At 42.5% G+C, this 16260-nt stretch overlaps 1 protein-coding gene and 1 long non-coding RNA gene across 3 annotated transcripts in view; one reads left to right on the top strand and one right to left on the bottom strand.

Annotated features, from left to right (window-relative positions):
• LOC146507667 (dolichyl-diphosphooligosaccharide--protein glycosyltransferase subunit STT3B-like) overlaps positions 1-15123 on the bottom strand; it is an 87149-nt gene extending 72026 nt beyond the window's left edge. The window contains exon 1 of one of the 2 annotated variants that reach the window (XM_085178393.1): positions 14518-15123. In XM_085178393.1, coding sequence (XP_085034519.1) covers positions 14518-14792 — 275 coding nt within the window. In that variant the 5' untranslated portion in view covers positions 14793-15123. The other variant, XM_085178394.1, reaches the window with a different exon arrangement.
• On the top strand, positions 1860-2082 carry LOC146507668 (uncharacterized). The gene is made up of 2 exons (XR_014876990.1): positions 1860-1965; positions 2003-2082. It is a non-coding gene; the product is annotated as an uncharacterized LOC146507668 (long non-coding RNA).
• Positions 15124-16260: the final 1137 nt, after the last annotated feature.

Genomic DNA, 16260 nt, shown 5'->3' with positions numbered 1-16260 from the left:
CACCTCTCTGCATTTCGAACACGTGGACCCGAGGGAAGCTCGGAAAGCTAAGCAGAAGTTATTTGGAGAGGAGAGTGACTGCCGTTGGTTGAAAAGACAGGTAAAAAAAAACTTCAATGGTGTGGAAACATTATGGGTTCGCGGAGTCAGACGTGGATCAAGTAGACAGTGTGTAAACTTTGCTACAGCTGCACCACAGAGCAACACTGCAAAGTTCACTAAACACAGATGTTTACATTTTTCATTTATTTTTTATATTGCAAACATTTGCACTGTTATCAGTATTTGCACACTATTTTATATTATTTTTGACAATCTTTTAAGCCATTACTCAACACATTGTTATTGTTAAATAAATATCGTCAAATAATCGAGATTATCATTTTTGCCATAATCGAGCAGCCCTACCCTCTATTCTGATGGTATGTGGTGCTGCTCTCTGTGTGCACTACCTCTTTAAGGATCCTTAACCTTTACTGCGCTTTGATGTTTTGGTAGATATAAAAGTAATTGAGAACATGGTGTGGAGGAAGCTTAAACACTGATTGGGTCCGACATGAGCCGCTTCTAGAAAGTTATAAAATGACCATCGTGATGACCTGCTGACCTTGACCTTTTGAATATAAATTATTATCACTTTGTCTTTAATCTTTAATACACTCAAGTGAAATCACGTCATGCTTGGTGCAGGAATAGTATTGACAAAATCTTTGTTTTGCTTTTTTTTTACTTTTGTTTTTTTTTGGGGGGGGCGGTTTGGGGGGGTAGGTAGGTAGGTCAAAGTGACCTTTGAGCACCAAGTTTTCAAGTTTACATTTACGGAGGACAAAATGAAATATCCTGAAGACATAACCAAGATATCACATCCCAAACAAAGCTCTCCCACACTGCCTGTAGACCTGTCACAGAGTTGTATGCACTCAAAGCAAAGACACAACACATGTGAGGGTGGTGGAAGTGGGTGATATCACAGAGGGATGGTAGCATGCTAGAGAGTTTAGCTGCAAACAATTAAAATGTTTAACTTAAATGAAATCTGGTTTGGAATAAAAATGCACTCATTAAGGCAGAACGCTTTTGTCAGAGCACCCACAAGTAGCAACAACACACGCAACAGTTTTTCCTTCAACACAAATCCCTCCAAAACACTGCAGAGGGCAAGTGAAAATTAAGCATCTGCCACTCATTTGAATAATTTACAAAGAGATCTGTGCATCTAGTCAGTGTCTCCATAGTAGGATTTCAAAAGACTGCAGATACTAGTGTGTTAGCAGTGTGGAGGCACACAGCCAGATACAGCAGTTTAAAGGATTGTGTTCACAGCAAAGAAATAAATAAATAAAAAATCTTCTTACTCAAAATAAACAGCACGGCCCTTCAGTTTAATTCATAACAATTATTAAAAACCAAACAGAAGAAAACAGTTTGTAACACTGGGTGTCATTTTTAATTATAGATGTTTCTCCAGTATCCATCACCTCCTGGTGAACTGACAGATCACACACTCTTAACTTCATATTCTCATCTTCACCACAAGACAGTAGTGCCAATGTGGAGACATCAAAAGAAATTTACCAGAACAAAATGCAACCATGTGCTGCTTCAGACAGAATCAGAGAAACGTCGAATCAAGGACGTTCTCTGTAGAATGGCTCTCTGATGAACTGCTGCGTACTCACATCCATAAACCATCCACATGGAAAACTGCAGGAATCCTACAGATTCAATTATTAAACTTTCAATATTAATAATAGTAATAGCAGCAGCTAACTCCAACTAAATATCTGTATGCTTCACTATATGGAACAATCTGAGATGTAGGGTCTGATAAATCACATATGCAGTACATGGCCAAAAAGGCAGCTAAAACAGGCTTCTTTAAAGTTTAGTGAGAAATTCAAAACAACCCAGTTCACCCAGTAACAGTCTGTGAACCCACAAGACTGCTGCTGGACTGTTGTTAGTGTGTAGGGGCATGGAGGCGTACTAGGCAATCAGGAAGGCACGGTTACAGAGACCATAATACATCGTGTGACATTAGCTGTGCTGGTTGACAGTGACCAAGAGGCAAAATAAATAAATCAGTGTGACTGCATCAGCTATGAGCCAAATTACCCCCTTACACACACTTTCACAATCAGTGCACACCTATCAGACGTTTAGCAGTCCTAAATATTAACTGTAAAGTTTGAAGCCTCACAAGGGAAAATGTAAAATGCCAAAATGAAAGCACATCAAAGACCAACATAACCAATGTGGGTCAAACGTTCTGAACCCTTCCCATAATCGAACTCAAGAAGCCTGCACCACAACTCCAATTAGCAATGCAGACTTTGCGCACTCTTTCAAGTGTCGAGGATAAAGCTGATAACACTGACTACATGATGAGTGCCATTTTTTTTTTCTGCAGGCTTTAGAAAGCTGCCTTCAAGCCATGGAGCACAGCTGTTTTCACAGCCTGAGAAGGAGGTCGTCATTAATGAACTTGTGTTTTCCACACAATGAGATTCTGGTGTTGGTGCACACAAAAGGAGGCTCACCCACACATTTTGAAAATAATACCATCTACAAATACAAGTAAATGGTAAATGGTAAATGGACTGGTTCTTATATAGCGCTTTTCTACTCATCTGAGCACTCAAAGCGCTGTACACAACTTGTGCATTCACCCATTCAGACCCATTCGCACAAGCACATCTTTCTAAGTGCTTTTATAGCTAACATTCACACACATTCATACTCCGATGGATGCATCGGAGAGCAATTTGGGGTTAGTATCTTGCCCAAGGATATTTGGCATGCAGACTAGGGGAAGCCAGGAATCGAACCACCAACCTTCCAATCAGTAGATGACCTGCTCTACCACCTGAGCTACAGCCACCCCGAACCCACTGTGACAAATGAGTAACAGATAAAGGTTCCACTCCAAGGACAGTGGAGTTGGGAGTCCATCCCAGCACTGGAAGCCACGAGAGAGAGTAATGGACTGATTCTGACTCTTATAGAGCGCTTTTCTACTCTCCCGGAGTAATAAAAGCACTATATACAACATGCCACATTGACCCATTCACACACACACTTTCTTCTATACTTAGTGCTTCTAACTACATTCAGACACATTTATTTGACATGCAGACTGGAGGAGCCACGGATCGAACCACTAACCTGCTCTACCTCCTGAGCTACAGCCACCCCAACTGAGAGCAACTAAGTCAGTGTTGCAGTGGGTTAATATGAGTAGAGTCCATATGTCTGTACATATAGAAGGTCAGTGAAGTAGCCCTCCACGGGAGAGATCAAAGGATCCATGGCTGTTTTGTGTGGAGAAAGGATAGCGTGCAACACCATCACTCGTACGTTACACCAGGAGGGAACCTTTTATAAACACTGAAGCTTCACAGGCACTGTCACACACATGCCATCATTCTGAATCAGCTTTAATATACAACCTAAAACAAAGACTCACATTTGGCCTCTTTCTGCATTCCACAAGTCACATGACTTCGTGTCCTTCACTTTAAAATCCAGGATCTTTAATACACAGCGTGGCAAACAGTTTGTCTGTGCCATTACTTGTTCTACTTTTCAAACTCATGAGGCTTGCAAGCACTATGACAATAGTTCACAGAGTCGCAACTACTGCCTCACTCTGTCAGATGCCAGCATGAACAGACCAATCCACCTCCACACACGCAGAGAGAGAGACAGGTCCCGGAGAGACAAAGAGGAACCAATTAGCTGCAGACGAGGGAAAACGCAGCCGAGCAGGAGGAGAGCATGGACCTCGAAGAGGTGAGGTCTGCAGGGTGAATGAAAACCAGTTAACTGACATTCAGCAGTGTGTGTGTTTGTCACAGAGATATAGAGCTGGAGGTCAAACAATGACAGGTCCATCCACAGTGGAGGCTGTTAGAGCATGAGGGAGGCATCCTAGGGAAGAGGTCAGCTTAAAAAAGTGGAAAAGGAAGTCACAGGGCTTCACCTGTCTGATAAAAATACAAGTGCACCATTTGTAGGAACCGTGGCTTTTGTTCATTACCTTTACGCAGGCTGTTTTGTTTGTAGAGCAATGTCTGTCTGACAATGAAAGATGTGTCACAGTAACAAAAGCAAAAGAGGTGGAATAAGAAATCATTATCGATCGGTCTCAAGTTTTCGCTGGACTGAATCCCATCCCACCTGCCATAGGCCGAGAGGTGGGGGGCACCCTGGACAGGTCACCAGTCAGTCACAGGGCTAACACAGAGAAACAATCACTCACTCATATTTGCATTTATGGGGAATTTAGAGTCACCAGTTAACCTGACCCCACTGACCGCATGACTTTAGTCTGTGGGAGGATGCCAGAGAGAGATAGAGGATTCAAACCCATTACCTTCTTGCTGTTAGGCAACAGTGCTAACCACTGTGCTGTCTCGCAATATCATTTTGCTAAATAAAATATTTCAAAGCAGCAAAAGAGAAATCCTCCAGGTTTCCTGTCTTTGTAATTGTGGCAGCAGGGCTGAATCAGGCTGTTAGAAAGGACGCGACTCTTCCTGTCTAGTTTAGTTACAGTTTATTCAGAGAACTACTCCTTCAAATGCGTTCAGTGTTGTTCTGTTTTTTAAAATATATAAAGTGGTCCCATATCTGATGAGTGCTTCTTTAGTGTTGGGCTGTTTAAGAATGGACCACAAGGTCAGAACTGAGCAACCCCACTGGTTAGGGTAGCACACTTTAAGCTGTAGACAGATCTGAGCTCAAGCTCACAAAACCAAATCATGAATAGAATTCAACTTTATTGTCATTGCACATGCACAGGTACAGGGCAACGAAATGCAGTTTGCATCCATCCAGAAGTGCTTTAGTGATATAGATATATAACAATATATATTAGCAATAATATAGATATGTAAGTATATTACAGAAATGGGTCTATTATGGTATGTTATAATGTACACGGTATGAAGTATGTTATGAATATTCTATAACTATAAGTATGTACAAGCTATGAACAGGATATAAATATGAAAAACTATACAGAAATCTGAGATACAGATATACAGAAATGTGCTAAAGCATATAGTTAGGGCTGGACCAGGTGACCCTGAATCCTCCCTTAGTTATGCTGCAATAGACGTAGGCTGCCGGGGGATTCCCATGATGCATTGAGTTTTTCCTTTCCACTCACCTTTCTCACTCACTATGTATTAATAGACCTCTCTGTATTGAATCATATCTGTTATTAACCTCTGTCTCTCTTCCACAGCATGTCTTTATCCTGTCTTCCTTCTCTCACCCCAACCGGCGCAGCAGATGGCCCCGCCCCTCCCTGAGCCTGGTTCTGCCGGAGGTTAAAAGGGAGTTTTTCCTTCCCACTGTCGCCAAAGTGCTTGCTCATAGGGGGTCATATGATTGTTGGGTTTTTCACTGTATCTATGAAGCGCCTTGAGGCGACTTTTGTTGTGATTTGGCGCTATATAAATAAAATTGAATTGAACTATGCAAGTTATAAACAGTTGTAGGATTAAAAATTATCGTATGTACAGAATGATTATTTACACAGAGCTATACAGTTAGTGCAGTTAAGATCAGTGAGATATGTGGATAATTTCTACAGAGGCTGTATAAAGTGCTAGTGGTTGTGAGTGGTGGCTCAGTCCATGTTATTATTGTGTGTTTGAGGGTACGGTTGTCCATTGTGTGTGTGTGTAGGTGGTTGTGAGTGTGTGTATGTCCAGTCCATGAGTTTAATGTGGGTCAAAAGGAGGCAGAGTTCAGGAGTCTGACAGCTGTGAGGAAGCTGTGACATTACACAAACATAAAACCAGAACAACAACAAGCAGTCAAAAAACAAAAAAACAAAACATTGTGATGGGGACACGTGTCCCAAAAATACGAGGGTTTATTGCGCAGCCGTTTCATCACTGCTGTCTGTCACTCTGCTTACACAGAACTGGTATTATGGGACAAAGAAATCTAGCTCTCGGGTGCATATTATATCCCCCACTGAAGTGCCACGGCACATCACAGTGCTACTTGTAAATGTTCGCATGCCCCCATACACAGACACACACACAGATTTCACAGAGAAGAAAAAGTAGAGCACATGATCATAGATCAAAAAGCACTGGTGGAAGAGAAGCTGTCAGCCTACGGTGTTAATACATCGGTTTCACAGCTCCAGCAGCAGCCAGAGCTCACTGCAGTCACTCCAATGTTCACACACGCAGATACTGGGCCTGATAATCTGTGCTACCAGCATCAACTTCCTCTGACTGCAATCTCCCAGTAAAACACTCTGTCAACTTTAATGCATTTTCACACTAACTGCTCTTTCACATTAACGGCTCCATGCAACGGCCTAAAAATCAGGGGCCAGCAACAAAAGCATTCCCTGTCATCTTATTAAATAAATACATGAACATTTGTAAAGTGGGGGTGGCCATAAAGTCAAGTTCACACTAGTGCTCGACCTTTCCCCCCCTCCCCTTTGAACGGTAGCTTAAAATGACTCATCCCCACTCTGACTGTTGCATAATGAAACGGCAGAATTAGTATTATGTAAGCCGAATAAAGGGAATCTTTCATGTGTACGCAGTGGTCAGGATTTCCTGGTGGAAAACAAATTACTGGCACAGCAAAAGGTCCAAAATGTTATTAATGACACTCCTCTGGTGTTCGTCCCCTCCTGATGCCGTTTGCCAGCTCATCTGTGCAGCTGTGACACTGCAGCTGAATCAGGGCACACTGAAAGCTGGTGATGTTGAAAGAAATTCTGATGTCTTGAGGAGATTATTCTCAAGGAGTTCACTTTATTAGCACAAAAGTGCTAACAAAGAACCGCTGACATGTCTCTGTTCCCGGTCATCTTGCTACGCTGTTCCACAGCAGCAGCCAGTCTTTGCCCTGAGACCTCTAGTCGTGGGCAATACCTTACAGTGAGGAGAACTACTCCACAGTCACTATTTACAACAGAAATAATAAAGGTATGATATAGATATATATAGAGAGAGAGACTGACACTGTAATGTTGATTAAACATACGCTAATCAACAGAAAAGGACCAGCATGAGGGAGGAAAAAAATGAGCAGCCAACAGGTCTGCACTTTGACAGAACCACATCTTTACATGAGCTGTGGGTTTGATCCACAGTCAGTGTGCTGCAGCAGAGGTGTCACTTAGTATTATTATGTAATCCAACTTTATTTACATAGCACTTTAAAAACAGCAAAGTTGGCCAAAGTGCTTTCCGATAATAAAACAGAGATAGCAGTAAAAACCATACATTAAGCAGACAAAGAAATAAATATATATAACAATAAAATAAATACATAAATGAAAAGATAAAAATAAGTCAGTATATATATTAAATATTAAAACATGAGTAAAATAGACAATAAGATATGAATAAAATTAGCAAAATAAAAAGATTAAGAGTGACCTACAGCTGACTAAAACTGACTACAAGCCGACTCTGGCACTACTCCTAAAAAGCCTTTGAAAAAAGATGTGTTTTTAAAAGTGATTTAAACATTTCAAGTGTTGGGGCCAGCCTAATATTGAGGGGCAGTTTATTCCATAATTTGGGGGCCACAACAGCGAAAGCTCGGTCCCCCCAGTGTTTCAGTCTCGACGTGGGGACAGCAAGGAGTGACTGCTCAGTTGATCTGAGAGACCTTTGTGGAGTGTATCGGTGTAGAAGGTCTGACAGGTAAGAAGGAGCCGGGCCATTTAAAACTTTAAAAGCAAACAATAAAATGTTAAAATGAATTCTAAAATGGACAGGCAACCAAGGTTACGTGTAAAGCCAGACACAGGATGAAGAAAAGAGCAGAGCTGCTTGGGAAAACAGACTCGTTTAGCTTCATTTCTGGTCATGCTCCCGAGCAGGCGTGCCACAGGCAGCTCCTCCACACACAGCGAAAGGGAACCAGGTGAAGCAAAGATAATGTGTCACTCAAGGTTAACAGGTGTTTTACCTGGAGACAGATGAGCAGTCCAATTGGAGTTTGTAAAAACAGTCATGTTTGTTTACAAACAGCAGCAACACAAAGTGACGCTAACCGAGAGTCCTGCCTGGACTCTCTTGTTATGTTACGTTTCATTTTTGTTCCATTTCTTCTATATATAATTATATTTTATGTACTTTATTTATCCCACAGGGGAAATTCAAAGCATCCATCCATAGCTATACAAACTTTGTGAAACTAACAGAATCACACAAAAAATTGAAAAGGTGATGAGATGAAATACTGACTCCGTTTTTTGCCCATGATGGATAAACTACTGGTGTTTATCCACCGGGAAAGAGTCGTGTCATCAGGAATCACGTAAGAAGTAATAAGTGATGACACCAGATCAGGAAGCAGACGCGTCTTGCTCATCACTCTTAAGTGTCAGTGTTTCTACAGATACAGACTAAAATGCAATCCAAGAAGATTCAAATTAAAACTGGCTCAGCAGTATTTCCAAACGCCTTTGTTAGACCTTGTGGATAATACCAGGTGTGTGAACATGAAGGGATTTTTATCGTGTTGTTTTGCATATATACATTTATTTAAAACATGTGAAAATAAAGAGAGAACAGACTCTTTGCATGGCTCCTCTCAGAGTACTCTGGCTTCCTCCCGCAGTGCAAAGACATACGTTTTAGCTTAACTGATCATTTGTAGGTGTGTCCGTAAGCGTGAATGTGAACGGTTGTGCGGCTCTTTGCGTCAGCTCTGTCACAGACCGGTTACCTGTCCAGGATCAACAGCATTACTGGATCCTTTCTAACATGCTATTACAGAAAGAGCAGCTCCTGCTTCCTGAGCAGCGTCTGTGAAGACATGGAGTGAGGCTCCATCCTCATTAATGCCATTAAATATACATTCCCACAATAGATTATCTTTAACAATAGAAAAAAATGTATTCATTTATTTTATTTTTAAATTGCACTCATTGTTGTCCTGTGGTGAATCAGGTCATTATAGTGCACTCGGATTCAAAGTGCAGTAGCAAACCTCTCCCTGACACATTCTGACAGCCATGACTGTGGCTGAATTGATATTTCCTTCATAATGTTGTTTTTCATTACTGCTGTTCCAGTTTCCATCAAAATAGGATTTTAATATTCTATTTCCATCTGCATCATTTCCGTGCAATGCTAAACACTGAGAATGAGAATGACTGGAAGTAGTAGTGTGATGCCTGTAATGAGCTCAACTCTGTGGTAGGCATCATATTACTCTGGTAATGCAGCAACAGCCACAGCCCCAGCATCATTATCAGCTTCATAAAGGTCATATATATTGCATGGCAGTTGCACAGTATTGATTTACATTCAACAATGTGTGTCACACCCAACTGAAAAAACAAAACAAACACAAAAAAATTTAATCACAGGTGAAAATTTTGAAATCAGTTCAGCAGTAAATAAAATATGACACTGGGAGTGTGGATTAAAGTCCACACTGCACAACGTCGCTGTCCCCTCGAGGTCCTGTGTGTGAGCCAGATAGCCTGTCCGGGCCTTCATCTCGCTGCCTGTTACCATCAGCCAGTAGGAAAGAACATTTGCTCCCCTGCCCAAAGAAAGCGCTGGCGCTTGGCAGAGTCAGTGCCACTAAGGAATCAGGTGTCAGTTGGATCAACTCAGTCTGCCAACACAGCTGACCAGAGGCACAAACTGTCATGACCTTAGTGACCGAGCTGAATGCACCGCTAAAGGCACCTCACAGGAGACCACAGGGCTGCTCTCGTGAATCATCAGCCAAAGCCCGGACGTAGCTGCAACGCTTTGCTGACTGGGACACAATTTTTTTACACAGTGACTTTACTGTCACCTAAACTTGGGAAATGAAAACAGGAAAAGGAAATAAATAATTCTAACTTGAGGCATTTGACCCGAGTGGCAGTGGGGATGAAATAATTTCGTAGAAATTAGTGAAAAAAAGCAGCCAGTGTCAATGAAGCTAACCAGGCTAAGTGCAGAATCTGCTTTCCGATTCAGTTTCAATGAGGCACTTTTCATTTCGCCTCCCCTCCCTGCCCTGTTTTACATTCTCAATCTTCAAAAGCGCCTCTCCCCCTCAGGAACGTGCAGAAGAGGGGTTAGATCTTTAAAGACAGACATACAGCAGCGCCACAGCCTGGGTCTAATACCTGTTCATTACACAAAACAAAACCTCTTGCTCCCATTCGCAGAGCGCCTAGTAATGTGGCCCCAATGATGGCCCACTCTGCAGTTCACACACATCATCAACTCCGTCCTCCATAAACAGCGAGCTATTTCTTATTATGCCACGTTTGTGGACACGAGGAACAGAACAGCATTTTCATGTTAGATGGAATTCACTGTAATCCCGCTCCGTTTGCTTCTCTTCCTCTATTGATTAACAAGGTCTGCCTCAATTGATTTGCAGAATTCAAACATGGAAATTAATCTTGGAATAATTTAGCCAGTGATGTGAGCACAGCTGGGTATACAGAATTATTCAATGGCACTGTCTCTACTAAGATATATTTGAATAATGCTGTAAGATTGAAATCAAGTAAAATGCTTTTTCCAATCGCCTCCGTTTTTCTTTTTCAAGCCATCTGCAATATTATTTAAAATCAAGGCTAGAGGTCCGTTCACTCTGTAGCTCATGGGATGATTTCAGCATTACTCATACAGGGCATGTGTTAGGCAACTTTCACCCCTCACCCAGCGGTTACTGCTGCAACGACCCCCTCTGCAGATGCAAATCCACGAGCAGCATCCTTGGATTAAAAGTACATCAGTGAGTTTCTTTATAGGCTGTAAAACTGAACTTCTGTTTTACTAAAGCAAGCAAATTAATTTTTTTGCTTACAGCAGCGTGACCGGATAGCGGCATCACCGAAAGTCTTTCAGAGATGAGTGAGTTTCCCTGTTATCTAGGGCAAAAATACAATGACTAACATTAACCACCACCTCCTCCTGCCAGTCGAAGCCTACGAGGTGAAATCCCGCTGTCAATTAGCTTCCAACATGAAAGTATCTTTTTCCTCAAACTGCACATCCCAGCATTTAAAAGATCTGTGCAAAAGCTGCAACTTCCCTTGGGTGAGAAGTAGGGGTGGGGGGAAAAAATCGATACTGTGTAGTATTGTGATATTTTGATTGCTAATAATGTATCGATACTGATCAACATGCTCTGACTTCAGAGCATGTTGATCCTTTTTCTGAGCAAGAATCCTGACATTCCTTCACTGTCCAAATGTGTTTAACTTTTTTTTTGGCAGCAATAAACATGACAGTTTACTTATTTTAATTTAAGACATGTTTTATTTTAATTAAGTTTAAAACTTTTTTATTTCATGTAAAATTATATTTTGTTTTAATTTAATTTCAAATTCTTCAGTTGCTGAATGGGCTGCATAGTTTTCATATATTTCATAGTTCAGAATAGCTATAATTGTACCAGATGGTTGCGTTCAGTTAAGTTGGACTAGACTGTAATACAAACCGTTCAGTTTGTCAACAATAAAACTGAAATGAGAGAAAGACTGAGTGTGAGACTTTGAATGAATATTGATAAAGTTTACCTTTATGTACAGAATCTAAATATCGCAAAATATTTTTTAAAAATTGCAATAATATCGTATTGTGCATTAAGTATTGCGATAATATCGTATCATGGGATGTATGGTGATTCCCACCTCTAGTGAGAAGTGAAAAACAGCACAAGTTTGGGTATAAGCATATTCACTGTTCTCAACATGTAGCTTCAACTTGAAAAGCAGATCTTCAGACAAATATATCTGGACATCAAGTACCAGCGAACCACAAGGCCCTGATGAATGAAAACTAAAGCAGAACACTTCTCGAAATCGACTGTGATGCAGTCGGTGAGATCATTTCTGCAGCGATGACTCTCACTCCTGTTGGTCTTGAACTAAAACATTCGCTTATAATTTTAGTTATGCATCACATCCTGTCAGTATGCACACAGAGGCTCTCCCACTAAGGGCACATAATGTGTTTTGTAAGTTACTTACAGCCGATTTCATCAAAAAAAACAAAAACAAAAAAACAAAGCATCTGAAACAGTCACAGTTTTCATTTTATTCTGGGATTATCCACTTCAAGGGTTAGGAAACAAGATTATACATTTGACTAGACATGCTTCGGTGCTTTCAGTACTGAACAATTTCAGTATTCAGTTTCACTACGAACTACAGCGAGTCAAAAATATGATGAGGTTAAACATTAACTCTCAGTTACCCAAAGAGAGGCATTAAAATAGCCATGACAAAGACAACATTTCAAAAAGTAAAACTGGATGATCAGATCGTCGCCACAGCAGAACCAAGTGACACTAATTCCCTTAAATTGCCCACAAGCTTTAATACAGAGAGATGGCGCTTTAGGAAAAAAGATGACAGGTGGATCAGACGCGCTCTCCTTGCCAGACCTTGCTGCTGTGAGGGAGGTCCAACTCACAAGCAAGCAACTTTTAGTCCATCAGACAGAGACATAAGTACTAATGAAGCTGGTTTTTCTTCTTTCCGATGCTGCACTGTGCATATTAACGCAGTCCAAACTTAAAGCAGAACTAACCACGTACAGGCTGGCTACCTAATGTCAGCCACAGCTCCCTTTCCTGTCAAATCTAATAGCTCGATCTAGAACTTCTGAGGAGAACGCACTATTAGCCAGCGACATGAAAGCGATGCATCAGAGAGAGGGGGCGCGAGCGAGGGAGGTGGAGAACAAACAGGGTTGCGGAGGGTTGATACTCCTCCATTCTTGTTTCAAAGATAAGCTCATGAACAGCAAACAACCTTGCAGGGAGGTCACAGGGCTGTGCAAGACAGAAGTGTCATCAGACAACAATCGCACACGTCTGTAAATCCCGCTCGCTCCTGTTCTCCTGAATGCTGGGCAACCTCAAGGTTTCTTCTATCACACAAGGTGCACATGCAGAGAGGATTCAAACTCTCGCTCTGTTACTTCCTTTATACATTCACACATGCACACCAGGGATTCCCCTTCAATGCACGCGGTGAGGCAGATTGTGCCACCTGCCTGATTTATTGTAATCACTAGTCACATTTTTTTATATAAATAAATTACAAAAAAACAACAACAGGTGCATGCACACCCCCTCCGCCATCCAAACATGTACTTTACTTAAGGCTGCTGTTCTAATAGCAAAGGGAGAGTGATAGAACAATAAAGCAGTGCATGAATAAATTTCACTCCATGTCACGCCATGTTACACTTTCAGACAGTGACACACAAGAAACTGAGGGATTCTCACCCAGCCAAAGCTTTCAAGCCTCCTCTTTTATTCAGACATGGAGCTGGCAGTTTAATCCACGCTGCTGGTCTCACAGTAATCATTAAATGCTTTCAGTGATGCAACGCAGGGTTGGACCAGGCAATCGTCCCTCAGAGTACAAATAAAATACATTGGACCCCCCCCCAAAAAAAAAAAAAAAAACCTGGACTATTCCTGGCAGAACCCAGGCACACAGTTCGAAATGAAACACAAAAAGGCATGACAGACGTGTCATGGCTGGTTAGCAGAAAGCCGGCCTGTGAGGGGCTTCACTATATCCGAGGAAAGTTTTGAAGAATCTCAGAAAGGCAGACAAACACGGGAAAAAGTTAAAAGTTTGACCAGCAGCCCTTCTTTTTTAAAAAACACTCTTATATCAAAGTCTTAACTGTGGACTCGGTATCCCTTTCGTCAGCTGCACTAAATGTCTCAGAGTGTAAGGAAGCCCTTTTCGCACCACAGCAGTTTGTACACCGACCCCACCTGAAAATGAAACTTTAGAGAATGTACTCGTATGGAAAACCAAAGGTGCCCTGCAGAGGCAGGGAGTTTCAGAAGGAGAAACAATGGTTTCCACTGAAAATCGCAACAATATTTTTTTAAAAGAAAGAAAACTGGGTACATTTTGCTCACTGGAAGCCTTTTACTGTAATATGCATGAGGCACATTGCTGGCACACCAACTATATTAGCCTCCATAACCTGTGCTGGTGCTTATCAGCGGGTAAACAGGACAAATCTGTGTCAGAAGGACCAGAGCCACTTCGCTCATTCATGGCCGCTTCTTTCCGTTTTCACCCAGCGACAGATGAAGCTGTCACTATTGTCCTCGGTCACTCCTCTGACCCCCTTCTCCCCAGCGCCTGCTCTGATATTGCACTTTTACTAGGAACTACAGTATCAAAGCAGGCGTCACATGACACTAAAAGCCTCAAAGTCATTCAGGCTCCCCTTTTTTCCCCCAAACAGGACAGTGGGGGGGAGAAAGCCGTATAATTTTAAAGCACTGCGTCGGCACAATGGAGCTCTGTCCAAGATGACCGTCTAACAACTGAGCACAATAAGAAGCTGCCTTTTATAAACTGTGCAGGGCGTCATTTTATCATTTTTATTTTCATGAAGGATCGTTACGAAATGTGTCACAGTTAACCTGCCATGTTCTCACAGAAACTTCTTGACAGAACCGGCTAATCTCGGCGAACAGCCTAAACCCGCCAGGGCTGCGGAGAAACTAACTTACCAGGGGTCAAACTCGTGGATGATGCTCTCGAAACGAATGACAGCGAAGAGCCTGGAGCTGAACCCAGCCAGCCAAGCCAGGAACAGGATGGTGAACGACAGCAGGGACTGCCACCCGGCCGGCTGCGACAGGCCGCCGGACAGCCCGCCTCCTCCTCCTGCGCTGTTGCCTCTCTCCGCCACCGCCGTGCTGCTGCGCCCGTTCCCAGAGTACGCCACCCCGGAGTTCAGCGAGGATTTGTGTTTGTTTTCAGAAACCGGGTGATGCTCCGCCATATTCTACGTCAGTCCTGTCGTGGCAAGCAAGCGAAGCGAGCTATCAGTTCTCGCACAGGAAAGAACCCCCCTTTCTTCCTTTTCTCTGCCACGCTCCACTTCCAAACCCACTCGCACCACCTTCCCTGCGGGCCCTGGACCCCCCAAATCACCGGCTGTATCTCCAAACTTTCTAACCTTACTTCCCACCGACTGCGAAACCAGTTCAATAATCCCAGGGAGTTACATAGCAGCGCGGTTTTGCAGCACACTGGAAATGACACACACGCGGCTCGAGCAGTTCTTCCTTCCTTCCTTGGAGCTGGATGAAAGGGGGCGGGAGCAGCGCGTGGAACAGGAAGCGCTGTCAGCCTCTCACAGCGAGACAGGTACAGCTGAGGAGGACGCGGTTCCAGAAGAAACCCAATCCACGACCAAGCGCATTTGACAGACGGCCAAAACGACCAATGACAAAAGAGCAACCTGACCGGTGAAGACGCTCCAGCGTGAGAAGTGAAGTGAAAGATGGTGTTGGAGGGGGGCTGACAGACAGCGGGAAAAGCCTATGGCACGCGACAGGCTTTCTCTCGAGCCAATGAAATAAATGAATCTCACGGAAAATAGTAGAGAAACTGACAGAACAAGGACCGATGTGCCAGAAGAGGGGCTCTGTGCCAACTTTCTGTGTGGTACAAGCCGGTCTACTCATTCACACCGGAAGTAATGAGCTGTTTCTGATGAAGACATCAAGATGAAAGCCAGTTGTGTCAGATCAACCAGTACATGCCGCTACCACTATGTGATAAGGTCTCAGTTACAACTACCGGCTATATTAATGATTAAGTAAAGTGACAGAGACCTCCTATCGCCATAAGCTTATGATTTGACTACACAAAGAGAATAAAAGCAATTTTATATTTCAAAACATTGAAAAAAAATAGACCTTCAACATGAATGTAAAAGTTCAAAGAATAATGTTGTCCTTTTAATTAAACAAATTCATACTATGTAACACCGATAAATGGGGGGACTTTAGCAAGGTTACATAAAAACGCTTGTGTGGGGCAGGGGTGTCAAACTCCAGTCCTCAAGGGCCCATGTCATGAAACTTACATGTGTCCCTGCTGCAACACACCTGAATAAAATTAGTAGGTCATTACTTGGCAGCATGCTCCAGTGGCAACCCCTAACTTTACTCAAGTAAATTCAAATAAATGTAAGTTTTTGGAAAAATTTCTTCTAAAAGTACTTTTATTGCACCATGTTCATTCATTCATGAGGTGCTGTAACATGACTCAAATGTCTGAATTGCCACCTCAGCATGCAGTCAGGTTCTATAGCATCTTAATGACCTATAGGGTCAATAGCTACCAAGGCGTGGGGGGCTGAATGTTGGGAGGTTAATTAAAGTGCACTTAGTTGAAGCTGGGAGACTCACAGTCGGCCCATTTAAATCAAAGCATGTGCATGTGTGTCAAGAGCGTGTTTT

This window comes from Neolamprologus multifasciatus, chromosome 11 (genome assembly GCF_963576455.1).
Source record: "Neolamprologus multifasciatus chromosome 11, fNeoMul1.2, whole genome shotgun sequence".
Lineage (NCBI taxonomy): Eukaryota > Metazoa > Chordata > Actinopteri > Cichliformes > Cichlidae > Neolamprologus > Neolamprologus multifasciatus.
This window is presented reverse-complemented; position numbering and strand designations above follow the sequence as displayed.